The sequence below is a fragment of the Pristiophorus japonicus genome, chromosome 1, assembly GCF_044704955.1.
Source record: "Pristiophorus japonicus isolate sPriJap1 chromosome 1, sPriJap1.hap1, whole genome shotgun sequence".
NCBI classification, from domain to species: Eukaryota; Metazoa; Chordata; class Chondrichthyes; family Pristiophoridae; genus Pristiophorus; species Pristiophorus japonicus.
Genome location: NC_091977.1, coordinates 332,514,434 through 332,539,580, shown reverse-complemented (window position 1 = coordinate 332,539,580; position 25,147 = coordinate 332,514,434). Strand labels below are relative to the sequence as shown.

Here is a 25,147-nt window from a genome sequence, read left to right as displayed (position 1 = left end):
CCTTGGAAGTGAATCCCACAGCCTCCCAACTCTGTGTGAAGGTGCGCCTCCCCTATGTTCTAAATCTCTTGCATTTAATCTTGTAACTATGGCCCCTCTTTCTTGACTCTTCAACTACTGAAAACAATCTGCTTCTATCTACCCTGTCCCATCCTTTCATAATTCTAAGCACTTTTATTATATTGTCCTGTAATCTGCACTGTTCTAATGAAAAAAGATCCAATTTTTCAAGTCTGTCTTGGTATTGTATTCGTATTTCCTCATACCAGGCAGCATTTTAGTGAGTCTGTGTTGTATGCCCTCCATATATCAATGTAGTTTATAGGTGTGCCACCTTATTCTAGCAGGAACAAGTAGTCTAGTAATTCTATTCTCTCTCTTCCCCTCTTCCAGGTTGAAGTACTGATCTTATGGTACTTGGAAGACAATTTTAGTCTAAGAATAAGGAGTACTACACTTAACATGGGTTGCGCATAAACACTGGCATAAAACAAAATACCAAGCATCATGTGTGTTCTGTCAAATGCAAAAACACTCTGACTCTAATCATTAAATGTACAGAGATAGAATGTTTTCTGAGTGCTGGTTGTATTGCAGTCCATGACTACTAAATGTCTTTGAAGTTTTAAAATATATGCTTGTATGTCCTACAAAATATTCTTCCGCCTACATTAAACTTTGACAGACAAATAGAGTTGCTGCCACCTACTGAGGCAAAAATGACCGTGGACATTGTGCGGCTGAAATAGCCAATTTTTTAAAAAAGAATCTTGACTACCTCAAAGAGACGGTAACGCTCAGTCAGGTGGAGCGGCTGACATTTGGGACATTGCCCTTGTCCCTTTCTGTGGTGGAGAAAGTAACCACCCCGCCTGTGTTCCCACCCCGTTGGCAAGGCGCCGACCCCTTACCGATCAGCGGCGACCCCTTTCCGCCCCGCAAGGGAAATTGCCCCGCGGGAGCGAAGCGGCCATCGGTCAGTGCCTCCGACAGCTTTCCCTGGTGGGAAGTTGCTAATGGCTGGGCGTCAGGTCCGCCCTTAAAAGGGAGGGTGCACTGCTGTGGTCGCCATTTTATTTTAGTTGTCATCCGACTCTGAAGTTGGCCTGACAATGGCAGCCATGGGTTCGGCCGGGCTGCCAACAGACAGCTGGCCCAGCCAAAATCCTCTCTGGTGGCCCAGTGGGCTCGTAGCGTGCCACGTCGCGGTAACGCGTCACAACGTCCCTCCCCTTCAGTTAATGGGGAGGGCTGCTGTGACGCGTTAGCGTGACGTGGCACAGCGTCGTGCTGACATGCTCAGCGTGGCACTCATGACACTGCCAGTCTTCCCCGCCGCCGCCTGAGACACCGTCCCGACACCTGGAAATACAAAAAGAGGACAAAATCGATCAAATCACTGCCCCATTGATTGGGGCGATAAATCCACAAAAAAAATCGTTGGGTGCGGATTGGGGTGGAGAGCAATTTCAGCCCCTGTCTCTTTAACGTCTTTCTTTCTTGCATGGTCATCCTGACCTGTTATTGGCACCAGCCTTGACAATTACCCATTCTTACAAGGAAAAACTCTTCTATTCACTGTTTATTGGCTGTTTTCTTCTCACAACTCTGTGCAGTTCCTTTATCTGCAGTTTTGGAGTAATTCTATAGTTGTTAATGTTTAAGTTTTTTCACTTTTCAGGAACAGGAAGGTAACTGTGCGGGGCAGCTCCTCAAACACTTCATGATGTGCAGAGTTCTTTGTTGCTACCTTTCATTCCCGCATATTTGAGAATAAGCGAAGAGCCCGCATGCTCCCAGGGAGAAGGGAAAACTTTACTGAGAGAGCAGACGTATAAGAATTGCAGATAGTTACAAGAATTCTTACTGCAAATATTTCTACTATATCACAGTTATTTGCCTACTATATTTGTAATAAAACCAGTTGCTTATAAGTTAAGTTCACATTACTTCAGTTATGTGGAGACACTAGAGAGGCTGAGATTGTTCTCCTTGGAGTGGAGAAGATTAAGAGGAGGTTTAATAAAGCTGCTCAAAATTATGAGGGGCTTTGGCACAGCAGTTAGGGAGAAACATTTTTTATCATCAAAAACTGGGAGAAAATCATTTGCCACCAAAAATCCCAGGTAAATTTGAAAATATAGTTCTAAAAAAAATCCAGTTTTGTGAACATAGCTAAAACTCCAATCAAGCCAGGGACCTAAATAAAGGCATATTTAAGCTAAATGCCAAGCCACAATTATTTATACAGTTCACACACACATCTTTTATGGGTCGCAGTGGCATTTCCAAAGGTTCTGGCAAGTGTATGCTTTACTACTGCTTTTAGTTTGTATACGTTTCAGTCACAGGACTCACTGTGCCTGTAATCTGTTCGCTTCTGTCATCTCTTAAACACTGCTTTTAACGAGAATGTAGGCACTGGGACTTTAGGTGTTTGCAAAGTACTTGCTGAATTGAGTGTCTATTTTAGAAATCAAAGGTTTGTAGGATTATATTGTTTCCATGCAATTATATGTTTATATGTCTCTGTTTCCAGATCAGAACTGTACTTTGGTTTAGATAATGTAGCAATAATAGATTGAGCAGCTTTTATATCAGCCAGAGCAAGTTATCAACGTGTAAAAACTTGTTTGTTGTGAAAAAAAATCTGACAGCATCATTATAGACTTGATAAAATAGGTATGCTTTGCAAAAACACTCAAATTGTTTTTTTTCTTAAATTACTAACTTGACTTAATTGCTTGGCACTAAACTAGTCAAAACCCGCAAAAGGGGGAGGGGGCAATGTGGGCAGTTACGAGCAGTAGCGAAGCAGGTCGAATAACTTTGACCTGCCAAATTGAACTTACTGCTGAAACTTTTCCTTGCCCCTCCTTCCCTCCCTCTGTTTATATGTGTACAGTTCATATAAAGTTGACAGGCATGAAACTGCTCCATGTGCTGTTTAACTCAGGTCTAAGACTGTCTAAAGTAAAATGAAAGAATGAATGAAAATATGGGACAGAGGGATTCTGTAAGAATGTGCAAAACCTTTGGTGACAGTTACCAATCTAATTAGTTATTTCTGTTATCATAACTCACAATCAATTGAGACAAAGCAAATCTCTGATATAATAATGTTAAATGTTGAGGCGGGACCATTTATGGTGAATAGATAGGATATTAGTTGTCATGAAGGCTGCAGAATAGAAAATACTAAGAACATAGAAAGATATTAGCGGGCCAATGCCTCACATGTTTATATGCCATTCCTCTGTTCTGCTATATTAATTGAGGCACCAACCTGTTAAAATAAATGAGTTAATCCTTCTGTTCAAATACCAGACGGGTATGATGCTTACAACCAGGTTACCAGTTTGGCTGCTAATATGGGCAGTCGTAACTTGAAGGCTTATATGGTTGAAGGACACCAGTAACGTTTAGTATTGAGTTTGATGAATCAATGCACAGAGCGTACTGCCAGAATATAAATTCCAACATTGTCTTCTCTTCTAGTTCAATGTTGGGATATTTTGGGAGGAAGAATAAATAAAGGACACTGAATGGTAAAAGGTGAAACAAGTAGCGACAGTTAAGGGTTTATGAGACAAAGTGGGAGGATAGGTTTTTTTAAAAATTCTGTTCTAACTTTCAAAATTAATAACATTGTGTACAAAAGCAAAGGGGTAATACTAAATCTGGTAAGGCTGCATGGACATAGAATATTATGCCCAGTTTTGGGCACCTTACATGGCTTTACAATTCTTCGTGTTGAATTCCATCTTCCACCTCTGCTTATTGACCTAACCAGTCCAGAATCTTTTGAATAATCACACATTGGTTAGCATCATTGTACCTAATTTGGCATAGTTTGCAAACTTAGACATCTTGAATAATATTCTGTCCTCTAAGTCATTTATATAAATATTATAAACAATACCAGCTCCAAAATTGACAACTGTATCAAACAGGATTTCAGCAACCATGGGGGTGAGCTAGGGAGAGTATGGCACCTGTTTCAGGGATAGTGATCGTAGGTTTGTTGATGCACTAGGTATGATATATGTATTGAATTGCAAGATTAATCAGTTGAGTAATTTTAATGATGATAGAAACTGCATTCAAAATTTGTCTAGTGAATGAATCTTCCTTGTATTTCCTATGGTGAGTTTAGGTCACTTTATCCCAAGGGCAAAAGTGCTGTTGTGTGGGACAGGAGTGCAATTTCTGCTAAAAGGATTGGAAAAGAAGGTTCTGATCTATGTGCCTCCTGCCCTCACTCCAGTGGTGGTATTTATTAGACTCAGAAGGTTGATATCTTTCTGTTGCATTCAGGTGCCTAAATAAAGAATGTGGCTTCCCAGGATTGGCATAGCCTACAGCCAATCAAGAGAAACCAAGGCATTAGCTGAAAAAACTCGGGCAGCATTTATTGGGAGTTATGTATCTGGTGACTCAGTGCTTGGAATCTCACTGTGCCATCACTTCTGAGTCAGGCTGGGCTGAATAGTACGGGCAGCAGATGAACAGGCTGACCAGGAAGTACTATTGCAGGCTAGTGGATGGGAAAGGATTCATATTGGCAAACGATTTGGTAGGCTGGGAAACACTCGGGTCGATAGCTCAACACTCGGACCAATAGGTCAGCACTGGGCTGGGAAACACTATATGCCAAGCCTGAAAGCAACACAATGGACTCTGGGTGAGGGTGAAACTTTTTAATAACATAGTAAATTTCCTGCAGAATCAAATGCAGAACTGCCCCACCTGACAGTGGCCTTGAAGCCAAATTCAAGCCCCAAGATTTCAGATGGGGATTGTGTCTAAGAGCAAAGCTTAGTGTGTATTTCCAACAGGAGCTGAACAATTTACTGGTTAATTTCAAGTAATCTTTTGAAAATTGTAGCTTTTCTCTTTGTTCTAAATTGTATTTGTGGCATCTTTATGGTGAACTGTTTGAAGTACAAGATGGGCGACACATGGAGTATAATGTTGGAAAGTGTGAGATCATGCACTTTGGCAGAAAAAAATCAAAGAGCAAGTTATTATTTAAATGGAGAAAGATTGCAAAGTGCCGCAGTACAGCGGGACCTGGAGGTACTTGTGCATGAAACACAAAAGGATAGTATGCAGGTACAGCAAGTGATCAGGAAGGCCAATGGTATCTTGGCCTTTATTGCAAAGGGGATGGAGTATAAAAGCAGGGAAGTCTTGCTACAGCTTTATAAGGTATTGGTGAGACCACACCTAGAATACTGCGTGCAGTTTTGGATTCCATATTTACAAAAGGATATACTTGCTTTGGAGGCAGTTCAGAGAAGGTTCAGTGGGTTGATTCTGGGGATGAGAGGGTTGACTTATGAGGAAAGGTTGAGTAGGTTGTGCCTCTACTCATTGGAATTCAGAAGAATGAGAGGTGATCTTATCGAAATGTATAAGATTATGAGGGGGCTTGACAAGGTGGATGCAGAGAGGATGTTTCCACTGATGGGGGAGACTAGAACTAGAGGGCATGATCTTAGAATAAAGGGCCGCCCATTTAAAACTGAGATGAGGAGAAATTTCTTCTCTGAGGGTTGTAAATCTGTGGAATTCGCTGCCTCGGAGAGCTGTGGAAGCTGCGACATTGAATAAATTTAAGACAGAAATAGACGGTTTCTTAAACGATAAGGGATTATGGGGAGCGGGTGGGGAAGTGGACCTGAGTCCATGATCAGATCAGCCATGATCTTATTGAATGGCAGAGCAGGCTCGAGGGGCCGTATGGCCTACTCCTGTTCCTATTTCTTACGTTCTTACATTTTTAATGGTTTTATTGGCTCCCCTTCTCCTACCCTAGCTGTTGGAGCCAATTCTTGAGTGGCAGTTTTAAATATCTCCTGCCACTTGGTGATTGGAAGGTCCCTAAGCCGTTCAGTTGTAATTGGTTATTTGATAAACATGACATCTGACACAATCTGGTGCAGATAAAGCACATATTTTGCATATGACACCTGAAGTGTAAGACAGACGCAGATTTCTACACACACAGTTCCTTGCTCCTGTCTGTCTAAATGTAGGAGAAGGTGTCAAACGAAACAGTGGAAGAGGGTGCTGATCAGCAAAGCCATCTTGGGTGCTAGAGAATAAATGTGTGAAGCCATCAGCACCGTGCTTGCCTATAGTTTTTAAAGAGGCAGTTTAGATACTTAGCTGCCTTAGCAGAGGGATAGAGTACAAATAAAAAAGGGTAATAGTGTTTCTGCAGGAGGCATTGCTCAGTTCCCATTTGGAATACTGTGTGGAATTTGGATCACCTATTCATAGGAAGAATATTATTGCCTTTGAGAGGACAGGGAGATGAGTGTGGCAGATGACTATGGGCATCAGAAATTGAAGTTGTGAGGAAAGATTAGAGAAGGTGGGCTTTTTCGTGGGGAAAATTGGAGATTGAAGATTTCATAGGAAACTGACAACATTTCCCCAGCAAAATTGTTCACTATGTCAGGAATACAAGTTAGTAAGTTAGAAGAGAAGTCGGTGAGAACTTTTTGACCTGAGTAATAATTTATCACGGAAGGACATTGAATCAGACAGTACAACAACAACTTTCATGTATATAGCACCATTAATGTCCCACGGTGCTTCACAAGTAGACAGCGAGTCAGGAACAAAGAGATTTGGAGGGGTGACTAAAAGCTTGGTTGAAGAGATGGGTTTGAGAAGGTTTTTAAAGGGGGAGACAGAGTGAAATAGATTTTGGATGGAATTACAGAATGTTATATCCGGGCAGCTGAAAGCTGTGCCACCAGTGGTGGGGGTGGGCTTATTACAAAAGGCCAAAGTCAGGGGAATGGAGATTTGGTGGGTGGGACATGGAGCTAGAGGAGCTAGTAGAGATGGGGTGGGATGGGCCTTGAAGTGACTTCAAGGTGAGAATGAGGAATTTAAATTAAATGGTTTCTCGAGACAAATGGATGCATTTCTAAGAAATATAATTGGGAGATATGGCAGGAAGATGGGTAGGAGGGGTGAACTGTGAACAAAGGGGCATGTTTGTTTGACTGACCATTTCCTATTCTTAAAAATTCTTATTAATAGAAATGTATTCAAAGAATGGCTAGTCACAGGAAAAATAAGCTGGCATCATCAGCCCAAAATTGAAATAAAGATGGAGAAAGAACTTAAATTTATGTAATAGTTTTCACCTCATCAGAACATCACAAAGCACTTCACAGCCAGTGAATTACTTTTTAAGTGTAGTTACTGTTGTAATGTAGGTATATGGGGCCCAGGTTTCCACAGGATTTGCGCCTGATTTTTAGGAGCAACTGGTGGAGAACGGACTATCTTAGAAATCGCAATTCTCCACATTTTTTTTTCTGCAGTTCTAGTCAGGTAGAACAGTTCTACTTTGGAACAGAATTTTTTCTTCAAAAGGGGGCGTGTCCGGCCACTGACGCCTGATTTGAAAGTTTCCACAGTGAAAACGTAATCCAAACTAAAGTAGAATGGAGTAAGTGAAGATTTTTGTAGAACTGAAAAAACCTGTTCTACACATTAAAAAATCAGGCGCAGGTTACAAATTAGGCGTCCAGAACGAGGTGGGGGGGGAAGGGAAGTCATTAAATTCTATAATAAATCCTTATTTATACTTATACAAATATTATACAAATAAATCCAATCTGAATAAACATTTATAAGCAAAGAAAAGATTAAATAAACCATCTTCCTACCTGTGTGAAAGTGCTTCAGCCAGGGAGAATTCTGCAGCCGTTCGTGCCGCTGAGGGGGGGGGGCGGGGGGGTGGCGGGAGAAAGCCGTTCGTGCCGCTGAGCGTGGGGGGGGGGAGGAGAAAGCGGTTTGTTGTTGTGGAGGGGAGGGAGGGGAAGGAGACAGCGGCTTGTTGCCGCGCAGAGGAGGGGAGGGAGGGGAAGGAGACAGCGGCTTGTTGCCGTGGAGAGAGGGGAGGGAGGGGAAGGAGACAGCGGCTTGTTGCCGTGGAGGGGAGGGAGGGAGGGGAAGGAGACAGCGGCTTGTTGCCGTGGAGAGAGGGGAGGGAGGGGAAGGAGACAGCGGCTTGTTGCCGTGGAGGGGAGGGAGGGAGGGGAAGGAGACAGCTGTTTGTTGCCGCGGAGGGGAGGGAGGGGAAGGAGACCGTGAGAAGGGAAGCCTCAGTGCTGATGTGCTGATGGCAATGTGATTTTATTAAAAAATGTTCAAAAATTAAACAGCTACAAAGAACTACAAAAATTGCCGAGTGCCAATGTTTTTTTTCACACTGAGCATGCGCGAACGCTCCAACGCGCACGCGCAGCGTTGCCGGCAGGAAAAAAACTAATTTAAATAGTACCTGCCCCCTCCCACTTACAAAATCGGTGTGAGTGTAGGCTCCGCCCCCCTGGGCGCCGCGCCAAACAGACAAGGAGCTGCAAAGCGCTCGAGAATAGCGCGTTTTTTTTCTGGCGCCGTTTTAGGCGCGAAAAACGGGCGCCCAGCTCGGAGGGGCGCCAGTTTTTTATCCTGTGGAAACTTGGGCCCTTGCAGACAGGATTTCAATTTAACTACTCGTCCACAAGGCGGTACCTCTGCCATGCAGAGTTCCCTGAAGAGATGGCCTAGATTATGTGCTGAAGTCCTGGAGTATTGAACAGGAGAGGTAGCAGGAAGACTGGTTGTGGCATTTTGGTTACATTTCCTTTGTTGCTGAAGCACTTTGTTTTTACAGAATTCGTCTTTAAAGTGCTTGCCGTAGCAGTTGCAGGCTGGTTTTATCTCCTGCATGGTCGCTGTTAATTGTTTATTTTCATGTTCTATCTGTAAGCCATTCATTAAGGTTTGAAGGTACATACTAAAACAAACATTGGATTAGAACTTTCTCAGATAATTTTAGCTCTGATTTATAATCCATTGAACATCAAGGAAAGTAGTGTTTCTTCATTAGGAAGATCAGGTGTATTCGTGAGCTTTTGTATGTGAATGGTAGCAGACTTCCCAGCTAGAAAATGATCCGAATGCAAATGAGAAGTTAATTCTGAATCTGGAGGATTTACTCGTTTTGAACTAGGCCAATTGACTTTGTCATCTTTTGTCTTCTAGTTGTAAACTATATTGTGTAAATGTTTTGTATAAACCAGAGCTTATATATGCATTGTATAATTGGAAAAGGTTCAGCAGGTCCCAGTCAGATGAGACAAATATTTTCTGAAGGATCAGTCAGCTATATACCATAAATTGGGAAAATATATCAACAAATTCCGGGAGTTTCTGATACACTTACTGAATATGCCAAGATTTAAAAACCACGTGATGCTTTTTCCAATCACCACTCCAGCTTTATTAAATAAAGACACTTCTATAAACTCCAATCCTAGTTACTTGCATGTGCACCAGGCATTGCTGGCACTGCACATGGAGAATTCTGTTCAAACTTTACTTTGTGAAGTGCTTTGTTTTAACAAACTAAAACATTGTAATCTCCATATAGTCTTATGTAAATTGTTATGATCCCCAGTGAGTTAAAACAGGAAAGACAAATGTGCCTGTAGATGTGAAAGACTACATTGTGTATAGTGTTTATTTTGTTGGGGAAACGAGTAATTTATTTCTTCCGTTGTTTACCTTGTAGTGTTGGAAGGAACAATAAACACTCTCATTGGGAACCACAATAACAAGCTACTCATATACCAAGATGTTACTCTGAAATGGGTTGCACAGCTTTCCCATGTTCCTGTGTCTATACAAGTCGCCAACTTCCAGTGAGTACCCCCATGTTTAAAAATCTACCACTGTCACTGCTGTACAATAGGATATACTTTGTCTCACTTAATAATGTCTCATCTGTTTCCCGGTTGCTTGTGTGATATTATAGTACAGATACTTTGTCTGATTTATTTTATTGTGCTGCTTATCATGGTGTTTAATGAAAGAGTGGCAAAAATGACTAAAATTTCCAAAATCAAATGTGCATTCTGTATTCAAAATGGGATCATCTCTACTGGATACATGTCTATGAAAGAGACGAGGCGTGACATTCTCCGAATGGTACACACTTCTTTATGAAAAGTGTTATGAATGATTTTTCATTAAGTTAAACCAAGAAATATCAAGCTTCTTTCCCGACATAAAGGACATTTAAATAGAATTGAAATAAAACAGGGTCATGTTTTGTGTTATTGGAGAATTTATCTTGTATTACAATTTGCATTCATGTACACTTTTATCTAATATCTCATCGAAGTCTTTCAATAATTAGGCATTTCTAATAGAATAATAATAGAAAGGGCTGTCTTTCTAAATTTTGCAGTAATAGGAACATTAATTTTTGAATTATTGATGTTGATTCTCATCCTCTAGCTCTGTTTTCCTCTCCTGTCCCTATACTTTATCCAGTCACACAAAGTAAAAATGACTCCCAACTAATGTCATCATTGGTACAAGGCTTTTGTCCTCTCTTTTTCCACTGCTCAAAATTGGGCAGGAGTTGCTCCATTTTTTTTGTAGCAACTTGATTTTTCTGGAGTATCTTTAAAAATCCCCATTTTGCACATTCAGTTTGCGCCAGTGTATGTGAGTTAGTTAGGATTTTTTTAGTTTAGTTTAGTTTTTTTCAAAAGGGGGGCATTACCAGCCACCTACGCCCGTTTTGGCCATTTATGCCACTTTGGACAGCTAATAGTTACTCCAAACTAACTTCGGCCAGCGTTTGTGGCCACACAGAAAACCCTTGCGAAGAGTTAAGAAATCAGCGCAGGTAGGCACATCGGAGGCCAGCAGAACTTAATTACTTGACGAAAGAATGTGAATAAGATCAAACAGTTATACAGGACATCATATGACAAACTTCGCAAAGCTAATTTACTATCCAACAGAAGCATTCATGGAAGTTTAAACTACAAAAATAAAAGAAGTAAAGAGACAAAACATATTTACATAATTTTTTCAAAATATCCAAATAAAAAATAGAAGTACCTCCTGCTCGTAATTCTTATGTTCTTATGTTCTCCCAGCCGCCTAAGCTCACCCACCATCATAGAAATATTTTATACCATATAGCAAGGACATTTACTGTTTGTTTTTATGCTCTTAAATATTTTGAAAATTCAAGCAAAATTATTCCATCAAATCTAATGTTCAAGAATTGATTGTGATATATTTGAAAGTATTTTCTATTAACTTGCTTAGGAAAGTATTTTCATCAACAGGGTTAAGGAAAGTCTTGAGTAAGCTCATTAAAATTACTGGCTACACAGTTATCCCCCCCCACCCCGGAAAAATATAATTGAGTGTGTGGAAAATTAAACTGGCAACCTAATGATGTTTATAATAGTTTTTGTACAAAAATACCTGGACATAATTTTTCAGATGGATTTCAAAATAGACAATTCTACCTGAACCTTTGCATGGCAATGTCCTCAAGTCTAAAAGTTGTGTGTAGAATATTGGCATAAAGTGGTAATAATGCAGGCAGCCAACAAAAAAGAACCAAGTGCTTTGGAAGAAGGCAGGCTTCTCTATCAAAGTCTCATTACTGTGCGGCAGGCCACTTGGCCTGGGATAGGGGTGGGACGCATCGGGTCCCACGCTGCAGCACGCACACAGGCTGGGGGCAGGAGCTACTGCGCATGTGCAGAGCTGCCGGCACTATTTCTGGCGCTGGTCCCGAGCTCCGCCCCCCAATCGACTGGCCAAGCCCCGGGAGAGGCAACACAGCGGCCAGAATCGGGGGAGATTTTTTTGGCGTTTTTTTCAGCCCACAAAGTTGCCGCATCTCTGGTGAGTGCTCCGAAAAAAGGTGTGGACCAAATTTGAGCCCACAATTTCAGCAGCTATCAATAGAGCCTGCTTCAATTTCTCGCTGAGTAGCTAGTCTATATTTACAGTGCCAACGAGCCATGTACACAGAAATTTAAATGAACAAGTGTCTTCCCTCTGAGAATGCCAATATTCTTTTTCATAATTGTGTTTCATTCACACAGCACCGGGTCACATTCTACATTTGTGACGTTGAAGGCAACCCCATCCCATGTGACCACTCCTTGCATCTCCAATGCAAGAGGTTCCATCAAATTTCACTGTTGCATTGAACACTGCAGTATTCTTAGCTGCTGCTTGGGATGAGCTGCATTAACTCTGCTCAAGCCCATTTATTCTTCCCTGGCACTGAGACATGTACTCCAGTTATGGCACATTTTCCCACCTCATCTTCCTTTTCTCACTTTTGCTATTGGGGGCCAATCAAGAACAAAGGCATTATTTTGGAAGGTGAGGAATCCTTTGGTATCATTAACTGGTGTTGGTGAGCCCTTTTCCGCCCTATCATGACGTGCTGTCATTGGTCTTCAGTGCCACTGAAACCATCTTATGTTTTTGGGGGCCAATTTTCCACATGACCGATTTTTGGTGCAGTTTTAGAGGTACGTCCGATTTTTTTTTTTTAGTGGCCGACTGCGTCCAAATAAGAAATTCCAAGTTTCGCCGGCATAACCTTTCATTTTGGAATGGCGCAGATTGTCCTTAAGCTCTGTGGGTGGAACTTAAGGTCTGCGCTGAAAAACTGAGGTTGTCAGGGTAACGAGGGACACACTGAAGAGCTGTGGCTGCAAAGTGAAACATACAAGATGCAGCAAGACAGATGCAGGTACATATTACCATTGCCAAGATCTCTTCATTTCTGTTTATTGGAAGATTGTAGTGACAAACTGTCATACTCTGCAATATTTATTTCTTTAATTTTAGATGAAGCAGGCCTAATAAAATGTAAGTCATTCCACACACAATCATACATTAGGTTTCCGCTTTTTTGTAGAGCCCTGATGCCGCTGCTATCCCGGACTGAATGGCCCCCCACTCCTGGTACCGCTGCTAACCCAGGCTGACTTGCCCCTTGTTGGTGGCGCTGCCATTCCAGGCCGAATGGCCCCCGCCCCCTGCCGGTGCCGCTGCCAGCTATATTTAAAATAATTTGTCATGAAATTGCCCAAGTGGTGTCTGCGGCAGACATAGTTGTGAGACAGAAAGCAGGAAACTATAGACCAGTTAGCCTAACATTAGTCATTGGGAAAATGCTGGAGTCCATTATTAAGGAAGTAGTAGCAGGACATTTAGATAATACAGTCAAGCAGAATTAGCATGGTTTTATGAAAGGTAAATCATGTTTGACAAATTTGAGGATATAACGAGCAGGGTGGATAAAAGGAAACCAGTAGATGGATTTGGATTTCCAGAAGGCATTCGATAAGATGCCACATAAAAGATTACTGCACAAAATAAGAGCTCAAGGGGTTGGGGGTAATATATTCACATGGATAGAGGATTGGCACACAATGCTGCAAAAAGTTCAATTACCTTACCACTGTCCAACGGGGAAGGCACGGTGCCAAAACAGACCAGCAAGTTGTGGAAACACATCATGTTCCTGATGTTGAGACCCAGCCCCATCGGAATCTCAGTGACTCCCAGGAAATGGAAGGTGCTGTCCTTCCTCAGGATGACCGCATTCCGGCTCCCACCACTGACTCTCCAATCATGCACCATTGATGGTACACACCCCAGCCACCAGTGACTGCTTCCGCTGATGATGAGGCGCAGCTGTTCGCAGGCGGACCTTCCAGGCCAAGAGCTGGTCTGGGTGTCCTCCGACGCTGTCTGCCCCCCAAACACAGCAGCCCTCTAGCAGCCTTGCTGTAGGCACTGATGCCTCATTGAGGAGGAGCAGCAGGCGTAGGAGGGGGAAAATGTGAGGCCAAGTCCCATTAAGGGGTGGGACAACATTGTGTAGATGGCCGGATGTATTGAGTTCACATGTAAATAGTTTATTTTCATTAATGCACTTCATTGTTGTTGAGTTACTTGCTGCAGAACATTGTTTATATAATTTTTTTTTGGGGGGGAACTGTTTCTTACTTTGTTGGATAAAAATGTAACTTTGACCCTTTGCCATTGGTGTCATGTGTATCATCCAAAATTCACGAGTCTTAGCTGCATCCCTCAGCTTCCCCTTAAGCTGGCGATGTGTGGCTCTTTCTCCGGCAGCATCTCCACGCTGCCTCTCCCATGGATGGGGTGGCTCTGTAATTGGTGCCTCGCCAGACTCCTCGTCGTCGTTCTCCTCCTCCTCCTCCTCCTCCTCCTCCTCCTCCTCCTCCTCCTCCTCCTGAGGTGGGCCTGCAATCCTCACTGGCAATGCCTGGCCCTTCATGATGACCAAGTTGTGTAGCATGCAGCACACCCCAATGAATTCGGAGACCTATTGAAGGCTGCCTCCAGAGCAGTCCAGGCTTCGGAAGCGCTGCTTGAGCACCCCAATTGTTTGTTCAATGATGTTGCAGGTGGCTGCATAGCTGTCATTGTAGCGCTGCTCGGCTTCTGTGGTGGGGTTGCTGAGGGGGGTCATGAGCCAGGTGGCTAAGCCGTATCCTTTGTCCCCAATCAGCCAGCCCTGCCCTTGCCTTTGTCGCTGAAACATTTGTGAGACACTGCTCTCACACAAGTTGAAAGCATCATGTGCGCTCCCTGGATAGTGGGCATTCACTGCGAGGATGCGCTGCATGTGGTCGCACACCAGGGAGTGGTATTCCTTTCGGTTTTGGAATACCTCTGCGTTGTGTAATGGTGTTCGCAAGGTAATATTTGTGCAGTCAGTGGCTCCTTGAACCCTCAGGAAGCCCGCAATTTTGCTAAACCCTAAAGCCCTCTCATTCTGGTTGACCTTGCTGAAAGGAAACTTTATGAAATCCTTTCTGGGGGTGTACAGAGCCTTTGTTATGTGCCGAATGCAGCGATGTGCAGTGTGTTGAGAGATGTGAATATTGTAAGAATAAAAGTATTTATTAATGATTAAAATTGATTCTGTGTATGTATAAATGTTAAAAGTGTAGATTATATGGAAAGGCCTGTTTGTGTTGAAACAAAATGAAAGCCCACAGGTTGCCAGCATGGGCTGAGTTTTGAAAGAAACAAAATGGAAGCCCACAGAGCTGCCGCATGGGTTTTGTGCACTGGAAAGTCATTTAAAGTAATCAAGAGATGGCTGGGCCAGGTTAGACAGCCACATGTGTGAGGAGAGCCAATAAGGAACTGCCCTGGAACCAAGGTCAATCCTGAGGCTTTGAGAGGTATAAAGAACTCAGCCAAAGACTTTTCTCTCTCTCTACTGGACACACGGCACAAGACCTCCTGTTGAAGACCAGCCAAAACAGCAAGCCGTGTGTTCAAACCAGCCTGCCAAAGGGAAGTAACGTATATCGCTTTTTATTATAACCTCATTGTATCTGTTGTAACTAAGTAACTGACGACTGCTGATGTGCATGTGTGTGTTTTTAATAAACTGTTCCAATTGTTTAGAAAGAAACGTTTCATTGTTGAACTTAAATGTTAGAGATTTAGAAATCTTACAATTGGTGGAGAATGTGAGCAACTGGCGAGACAGCTTTTTGATGATTCTTTAGAACAATTGGCAATTTCGGGAGTTGCGATTCTAAACTGTGTTGCAAAGTATAATGTAAACGGATCGGGAGAAATTGCATCTTGAGCAGTCGTCTCGATAATTGTAACAATTTAAGTGGGGACCCACCAGTAGTTATATTCAAAAGACACAGGATGAAGGGATCGGTCATGGACAGAAAGCCAACAATAAAAAGAAATGTTGAGCTAGTTTATCAGGAGAAGTTGTCCAAAAAGTTCCCGATACAAGACATGGAAGAGTTAAAAGCACAGGCAAGGCACATCCACGAGGGTCAACTGTGTCATTTGGGGAGATGGTGAAACTTCCAGGAGAGGGTAGATAAGGGAGAGCTAAGGCCAAAACAGGCAAACAGTCTCGTGGCATTCAGTACATTTTATTGTGCCCGGAGAGATGAGGAATTAATGAGACAGGATGCCAAAGTGATACCAAATTTGAAAGATTCGCAAGTAAAAGAGATTCAACTAAAAGAAAGAGAAATTGAAGGTATAAAACAACAAAAGGAAGAAGGCCTCCAACTTGTGAAGCAGTTAAAAGAGGGAGAAATACGGCATTTAAGAAAAGAAATTGGTCAATTTAACCACAGTATTAAGCAATTAGAAAGAGGGGCCGAACAGGCAGCTTCATTGTTACAACAACAAAGTCTCTCAAACTTAAATGCCACAGCAGCCGTTGTTGAAGCAAATGAAAACAAATTAGAGTTAAAAAAATATATAAATTGGAAAACTTGAGGCTCCAGCAAGAGGTAGAAGATGCTAGGGGAGCATTAAGGGAAGCAATTAAGAAGCCACATAGGGAGCAGAGCACTCCCAGTGCCAACTAGAAATAGCGAGGCTAAAAAATAAGTTGGGGAGCAGCAGGCCCTGGTATCCGCAGTAACACGGGAAGCCATAACAGACAGCTGAAAGGGACGAGGGGGAGACAGATTGGGAAGAGGAAGGAAGTCAGTATAATCCCCAGGAGAGTGGTGTAGAATGGGATACCTTGGAGACATGAGAGCCAATTGTAGCCATATTAACCACTTCTTTATGACGTATTATGCGCGGTCACATCACCAGTAACCATACCGACTCCATGCCCATTTCTAGTGCTGACGCCACGGTGTATAGCCACGAGTTGGGACCCATTAATGGGGATGACTCACTGGAAGTTAATAGGAGGTTGGCAAATTTCAGGAGGGGTCACCCCGAGTTGGAAGAGAGAGACTTAACACAAGCCCTCCTCTTGCCCTGTTCCACTTCCCTAAAAGATAATCTGCCAGCAGCAGTCCTCCAGCCTGCCGCAACGGCCGATGCACTCATGACTGAGATCCTAAACCATTTAGGGATCTGAAACTTGAACTTAGTGGCTCTGCTTAATCAGACCAAGCAGCGCCCAGAAGAGACCCCTCGAGCCTTCAGTAATCGCCTGTACGATATCTATCAACGTACGCAGAACCAGGCACCCGCAAATGCTACAGTAGGAAAGAATCAGGAACAATTTAAATCAATGTTCCTGACCCAACTCCACCCTTTAGTTAAAACCATCCTGGGAATAGCCATGAGGATCACCAATCAGTGGACAGATATAGAGACCAGCATTCAAATAGCCTGGGAGAGATGGTAAAAGACCAGTTAAAGGTAAAGTCACCACCCACCGCAAATAAACCAGTGTCACTGGTGGAGGGATCTCGAAACTACCCCTTTAAGGGACAGTGCTTTAATTGTAAGAAGGTAGGCCACCTAGTAAAAGACTGCAACAGACCCAGATCAGCACCGAACCATGTTGCAATGCATAGATACCTCCCGAGGGACGAATCCATGTCCTCTGGGACAGATCAACGATTGGATCAATTGATAACCCTTATATAAACCCAAATTGCCACGGTGAGGATGCAAAATCATTTACCGGTGCACACAATCGCCGATGCACACTCATTAGAGAGACCCATTCCAGGATCGACCCTATGACTGGGTTCAGCCCCCAAAGATTGGTTGGAAGTGGGGTTCCGACGTGATGGTAGCGGGAGACCAGTAGTCCTTGTTGTCTTAAAAGGGGGCAGGCAGCAGATTATGCTTATCGATACTGGCTCAGCCGTTACCATCATCCACACCCCATACCCTGAACGCCATGCAGCGGCGGGCAAGGGTTATATGACCCTTAAAGGGTTTAACGGTGATACAACCACTGCATATACAGGGAAGGCCACTGAACTTCAGTTGGGAGGCCTCACCTGTAAGGTCCCAGCGCCGATGCTGATGACCACCGCCGATGGAAGGGGAATTTTTGGGACTGATGTGTTGGATCAGTATGGCGTGGTGATAAATTATAATCAGGACTGTGTTTGGATGGGATTGAGAGATAAGGCAGGAGTGATAGAAATTTCAGATGCTCACTCAGTTTTTGCTATTAAAAAGCCATCTGAGTATGACGCTCCAGGGAGCGAAAATGAAGCCGTGACAAAACTAATTCAGGAACACCTAGCGGTGTTTGCCAAATGCAAGAATGACTGTGGAAAAATAGCGGGCGAGGAATCTATTGAGGGACCCCCCCCACTCATTCACTAAACAGTCCCCCATCCCAAGGGAGAGTCACCCTTGCATCCGAGATACCATAAAATCCCTAGCTGAGCAGGGTGTTCTTAGGGCAGGCACTTTAACGACCAATTCACCCGCGTGGCTGGTTAAAAAGCCTGATAGCAGCTGGCGACTGACTATTGATTACAGAAAGTTAAATTCTGTAACACCAGCCTGCTCACCGGTAGTAAGAGAAACTCCCACCATATTATCTCAAATTCCTGCTGATTCCAAGTACTTCTCGATCCTCAATCGCCAATAGATTCTGGAGTATCCCTGTTAAAGGGGAAGACCAGAACAAATTTGCGTTCAAATTTGAGGACCAGAGCTACACCTGGACATGCTTGCCTCAGGGGTTCCACAATGCCCCCATGATATTCCACAAAAGAATGGTTGCAATTTTAAAAGACTTTTCCCACCCTACCTGCTTGTTACAGTACGCAAACTACCTACTGCTGGCAACCGACAGCATTGAGGAGCATCTGTCCCTTTTGCACAAACTTTTGACATTGTTGGCTCAGGCGGCATTAAAGGTAAATCCCCGCAAGGCTCAATTAGTTAAAGAACGGGTCACCTTTCTCGGAGTGTCCATTTCTCCAAAGAGATCATCCCCCAACTCTCGCAAGGTGGAGATAATACAGCGACTGCCATCATGCACTTCAAAAACAGCCCTACGATCATTCTAGGGTTTGGTGGGATACCAGAGGAACATTATCCCAGCCTTTGCAGAGTGTGCAAAGCCCCTGAATGATTTAATAAAACTACAGGGTGATGACATACTCCCGGCATGGACTGAAGCCTACACCCAGTCCGTAGCTAAATTAAAAAATGCAGTGATACAGGCCGCAGGTCTGATCTCTCCTGATCCCACACAGCCCTTCCATTGGGAGGCCGGGGCCACAGAGCAAAGCCTCACTGCAGTTCTGTGCCAAATGTGAGCTGATCGACGACAGCCCATTGCATATGAGTCTCAAATCCTGCAGGGGGCAGAAAAGACTTATACCGCATGCGAGCGCCACCTACTGGCCGTCTTCTGGTCGGTACATCACTTTACCTTTATACTGGGTTACAGGCTACAATCCTGCACAGTGGACACACACGCACCATGACAGGAGCTGACGGCTGCTGGACAGACCACTGCCTAATCCGATCCATCATTGGCATTAACATAGCCCCAAAGCAGAGAGGAGAGCAGAAGCAGTGCCGCAAAAAAGTTAATGCCGGGCACTTAAAGGCCAGCTAAGAGAGCCCTATACAGCCAGCACCTCACAGTTAATCTGGTGTGCCTTGATGACCCTGAGATGCTGAATGCCCACAGTGCTTGGTCTGCCCTCCAGGCCTCTATATCCAGTCCTGTGAAGAGACACTTGGTCAGTCAACCAGAAAACACTAGGACTGGTTTGATGAAAATGATCAGGAAATCCAAGAACTTATAGATCACAAGCGCAAAGCATTTCTGAACCTCAAGCAACAACCCAACTCAGGAGCTGCAAAGTAACATTACAGACAGCTCAAGGCTCAGGTCTAACAAAAAAACCATGACCTAAAGAACAGGTGGTGGATGGAGAAAGCACAGGAGATACAACAACTGGCCGACTGCCATGATATGCGAGGATTCTTCCTTGTAGCCAAGGCCACCTACGGTCCAAACTCCCAAGGCCCCACCCCACTCCTGGCCACGAACGGGGAAACACTCATCAAGAACACCGAGGCTGTCCGAGCCCGATGGAAGTCCTCAATCGAGACTCTGCCTTTGACTTGCGTGTTCTCAACTCCATCCCGCAGCATGCGACCCGCCACCACCTCAGTAAACCCCAACAATGCACGAGGTAGGCAAAGCCATAAAACAACTCAAGAATAACAAGGCTGCGGGTGTGGATGGAATCGTTGCTGATGCGCTAAAGTATGGCGGCGAGGCGCTGTTGGCTCTCTCTTATCTGGAGGGAGGAGAGGTCTTAGAGATGCAGTAATTGTGACCATTTTTTTAAAAAGGGACAAGTCCGACTGCGGCAACTACAGGGGAATCTCCCTGCTATCTGCCACCGGGAAAGTTGTTGCTAGAGTTCTCCTCAACCATCTTCGCCCTGTGGCCGAGGAGCTCCTCCCGGAATCACAGTGCTGATTTCAGCACCTACGGGGCACAACGGACCTGATCTTTGCAGCGCGACAGCTGCAGGAAAAATGCAGGGAGCAGCGCCAGCTCTTATACATGGCCTTTTTCGATCTTACAAAGGCCTTTGACACTGTCAATCGTGAGGGTCTATGGAGCATCCTCCTCCATTTCGGATGCCCCCAAAAATTTGTCAACATCCTTCGCTTTCTCCACGATGACATACAGGCCGTGATACTTACCAACGGATCCATTGCAGATCCAATTCACGTCCGGACTGGGGTCAAACAGGGCTGCGTCATCGCTCCAACCCTCTTCTCAATCTTTCTCGCCACCGTGCTCAGTCAACAAGCTCCCCGCTGGAGTGGACCTAAAGTACAGAAGCTGTTCAACCTACGCCGCCTCTAGGCCAGGTCTAAGATCACCCCAACCTGTGTTGTTGAGCTGCAGTGTGCGGATGACGCCTGCGTCTGCACACATTCTGAGGCTGAACTCCAGGATATAGTCAATGTATTCACTCAGGCATTTGAAAGCATAGGCCTTACGCATAACATCCGTAAGACAAAGGTCCTCCACCAGCCTGTCCTCGCCGCACAGCACTCAATGTCTGCCTTTGTTGATAGGTGGCTCCCAAGATACGGGAAATAGTCCACGTTGTCGAGGGCCGCACTGTGAATCGTCATGACTGGGGGGCAGTGCTGTGCGACGAGGACAGGCTGGTGGAGGACCTTTGTTTTAGAGAGTTGGCACATGTGTGATGGTACAAATTCTAATCATTGAATTTTCATTCAGACCAATCACAGAAATAGTTTTAAATTCCAGGTCAAATTACCATAGTAGTCTATTTTTTCAGTAATGCTTTCCATTTCTTCCTGCAGTTTTATTCAGTAACTAGCTAAAAAGCAGTAAGTACTTTTGTGTTTTATAGGGAATTGTAAATTGCACAGTTGAACTTTTAGGTAAGATTATTTGATTAGTTTTTCATCAATTATGGACATTTCACTGCTGATTTATTTTATTAAGTCTTTAGTACATCTAAATAATCAAGCGAGTCTAAAAGGAATTCTGCAGCAACTAAAGTTAGAGATGAACCTTGACTAGCAGGTTTCCTTTGCATTGTTTCTGCCAGGGATCGATTTAGTCTTTTCTACTTCATTACTTATTTTGCTTACAATATTGCTCCCACATTAAAGAGACCATCTGTCAACAGTGCTTAAATGAGTTGTCCCTTGTTCTACAATTTCTGTCCAGTAGTCTACAAGTACATTATTTCACATCTTGAGCAGACCTTTGCTCAAACAGATCTATGTCGAAGAGGCCATTCCGATCCTTGTATCACTCAGTTTCTGCTTGTACGATCAGATTTAGTGCTTTCTTTTAAAGATCTAGTGGTATAGCTTAACACCAGGTAGTATATCGATACAGCTTTACGTTACGTTGAGTATGCTGCAGTTATTTTTGTCACAAGAGTGCCCTGTAAAACTGATGCCATGCTAGATGACCTTTCTTTAGAAATGTTTGGCAATGTCAACACACACACAAAATTCTTTTATCACAGTGCAGGGGGTTAGGCTAAGAGATCTGAAGTTGTTTGAAGTCTGTTGGCTTTCTTTTATTTTTATCAGACTATCTCCACTTTCACTGCTCTTAATGCAAACAGCCCTTTTAGCCACCGACCTCCTAAGCTGAGAGTGATGATAAGCTGAAATTTGATGCAACAGATTTTTTTTTTCTCCTGCTAGGTAAGGTAGCTTTGATTTTCTGAACTCACAGAAGCTTGCCAATTTGAAAGAATATTTGTAACAAAAATAATTGTATTTCAAACTTGCAAAATTCTACGCTAAAGTTGAATAAATAAAATAAGTTGTTGAGAGACAATTATGCTGAGTTGACAACAACATCTACGAAACAATCTACAATTGTTTCAGATAACTGATGGAAATTCAGAAGCATTTAATAATGTATATTATTTATAAGATGCACTGTTAGCTGTAAAATTTGAGCCTGCAACTCAACTGTGGCATTATAGAAACATAGAAAATAGGTGCAGGAGTAGGCCATTCGGCCCTTCTAGCCTGCACCGCCATTCAATGAGTTCGTGGCTGAACATGCAACTTCAGTACCCCATTCCTGCTTTCTCGCCATACCCCTTGATCCCCCTAGTAGTAAGGACTTCATCTAACTCCTTTTTGAATATATTTAGTGAATTGGCCTCAACAACTTTCTGTGGTGGAGAATTCCACAGGTTCACCACTCTCTGGGTGAAGAAGTTTCTCCTCATCTCGGTCCTAAATGGCTTACCCCTTATCCTTAGACTGTGTCCCCTGGTTCTGGACTTCCCCAACATTGGGAACATTCTTCCTGCATCTAACCTGTCTAACCCTGTCAGAATTTTAAACGTTTCTATGAGGTCCCCTCTCATTCTTCTGAACTCCAGTGAATTCTCTATTATTCTCCAGTGAATTCTCTGTATTATCACTCTGTTTTATTTGCATATCCATGTTAAAGGAAATTACATCTCTAGATTTAATGTAACTGCCATGATGAAGTATTATTCGAAGGGAAGTACAGCAAATTGGAGATTAATTTAGGAGCGTTATGCTTTCTTTAAAACTTTTGAATGCTGTCACTTAGCAAATATCTCTTTCTACCTCCCCTAATCCAGTGCCATAAAACTACTGTGCTAGGCCCACTCCTCGCTTTCCTCTCTGTTGTCACAGGTTTTAGATTCTGTGTTCATGTCATAGGCTTTTCTAACTATTGTTGTGCAATTAATTATATGCAGGAAGAATAAATTAAAGGCAGGAAGATTATTCTCAAGGACAGAATAGTGTTGAGGAATTACATGCACACAGCAGCATTGAGCTTTGTTAATTCAGATTTTAGCGTAAGGCATCTGAAGCTGGGCAAGAATGGGGGGAGGTGATGGTTTGCTTGGCATGGGCTCGTGAGATTCCAATATAGAGATGGGGAAGTTTCTATTTTTTCCATCGTAGCTCACCGTGTGATCCCACACTGCATCAACCAATTGTTTCTAAATGATTCTAGGGTTTTCGCCTCCACTACTGTACCCAGAAGTCCATTTTCACGTGTTGATCACTCTTTCTGTGAGAGGATGAACTTGGTGACATAAGTCTTAAATTTGCCTTTCACTGGATTGATCCTGTGTCCTTGACCTATCCTCACCATGTAGTTCTGAATTAGCTGAAGTTAGTCAAATGTATTGGCGCAGAGGAGAGCATGGATAATACAATCCATGAGGTGAAACAAGCCAGGATTAGAGAGCATGGTAAAGGCATGATCTAATACTGTTTCAAGATGGATACAGTCTTAATGGCAGAGGAGATGTGACTATGAAAGCTCAGAGTCAAACACCACACTTAACCTGAGAACAGCTGGGAACATTGATGGAGTTAGGACCAGAAACAGGACAATCTTGGTGCGAGCTGAAAAGGATGCCTTTGCAAATATCGAACTCATCCAGGACTTTGTCAGAAAGGCAATTGCAAACTATAGCAACAGCCAAGTTTGATGGACTAAATGGTCTTTTCTTGCCCATATGTTTGTATATAACCTTAGTGTTGATAGTGGCAGACAGGTAGAGTTAGGTGCCAGCATAATTGTGGACACAGGAGAAGAATAACTTGTGTTCAGCAGTGTTGAAAGCACCAGAGAGACTGAGGAGAACATGGTCACAGTGATTTAAAACAAAATGTCATTAGTGATTGACCAGGGAGCTCTCGGTTCTGTGGGGAGAAAACCACATTTGAGGGGTTCACACTAGGAATGGTGAAAGTGGTGAGCAATCTAGATGGGGGGATAACAGTGGCTGGAATTTCCTCTGAGCTGTTCCTGCTTCGCTGCTGTAACTTTGCCAGAAGTGCATTAGAGACCTTGATTATGTGCGTAAGCAGGAACAGCGGCGAGGAAATTCTGAGCCAGAGTCATCAGGACCTTGAAGAGAAAGGTTGGAGATGGGGTGGCAGTTAGAAAAAATAAAGGGGTTGAGCGTGGCCTTTTTAAGATGGGCTGTGATGACTGAAGACTTGAAATGAGTGGTGACCCTCTTAAAGGATAGGGAGAGGATGACGATGCCAGCAGGAGTGGTGCAAAAAGAGGGAAGTTGGGTTGAGTTAGGTTGAGAGTCTGAGGAGCACGTGGTGGGTGAGGAATGAGTTTGAATGCTGGGGCAGAGGTGGATGAACAATTGCCATTTGTAGGGGATGAAGGCTGACTTGGGGGGAACAAGGATGGAAGAAGAATGTGGGGGCTAGGGGGGGCGGCGTGGCGGCAGAGATTCCAAGGTCCTGAGACTGAACTGGTACAAAGGCTCTAGTTGCATTGATCGCAGGCATTTCATTAATACAGGGAGCAGTGCTTTGAGTTTGCCATTGACTTTGAAGTTCCTTTCTGGTATTTGCCTGCCCTCTCTCGGATTGTGCTCTAATGGCTAAGATTAGTCAACTTTCTCTGTTGTGCTTAACAATGCATCATGGCAAAGTAGTCAACATCCATTTCTTCCCCTGATTGAGATGATGTAATGGCTCTAACTGATGAGGTTTTGCTTTGGTCTTTTTTCAGTCTAGCTCTGAGACAACCTGATGGGTGTTGCTGTTACTGAGGTGACTTCTGCTTGGAGAGATTTAACTTTCACAAGTCTGCATTGATTTAATCCTAAAATATCTGTCACATCTCTGCTGCAGTCGGCATTTACCAACACTTCAATAAGCAGTGAGATTTCAGTCATTTTTCTGACTGCTCAGATTCGGATAGAGATCATGAGAGCGATCCCTAGCAATCAATCCTCTTTAAAGCCCTGGTTTAAAAAAAAATATTTTGGTGAGGTAATGCTTAATTTTCATAACATATGCCCCCAGTGAAGCCCCTCAGGTCAGAGAACCAACTTGTGTTTCTATCCAGTGAGGCTCTGGTTGGGAACAGAGCCTTGCTGAATTATCCCCATCATCATCATAGGCAATCCCTCGAAACGAGGATGACTTGCTTTCATGCCAAAAAGGGATGAATTCACAGGTATTTCAATGAAGGATCTGATATTCC

At 43.5% G+C, this 25,147-nt stretch overlaps 1 protein-coding gene across 3 annotated transcripts in view; it reads left to right on the top strand.

Annotated features, from left to right (window-relative positions):
* Positions 1-25,147, top strand: part of bbs9 (Bardet-Biedl syndrome 9) — an 852,590-nt gene that overhangs the window by 92,319 nt on the left and 735,124 nt on the right. For all 3 annotated transcript variants that reach the window (XM_070889198.1, XM_070889191.1, XM_070889207.1), the window contains exon 9: positions 9,590-9,719. In XM_070889198.1, the coding sequence (XP_070745299.1) occupies positions 9,590-9,719 (130 nt within the window). The remainder of the gene's footprint in view (positions 1-9,589; positions 9,720-25,147) is intronic.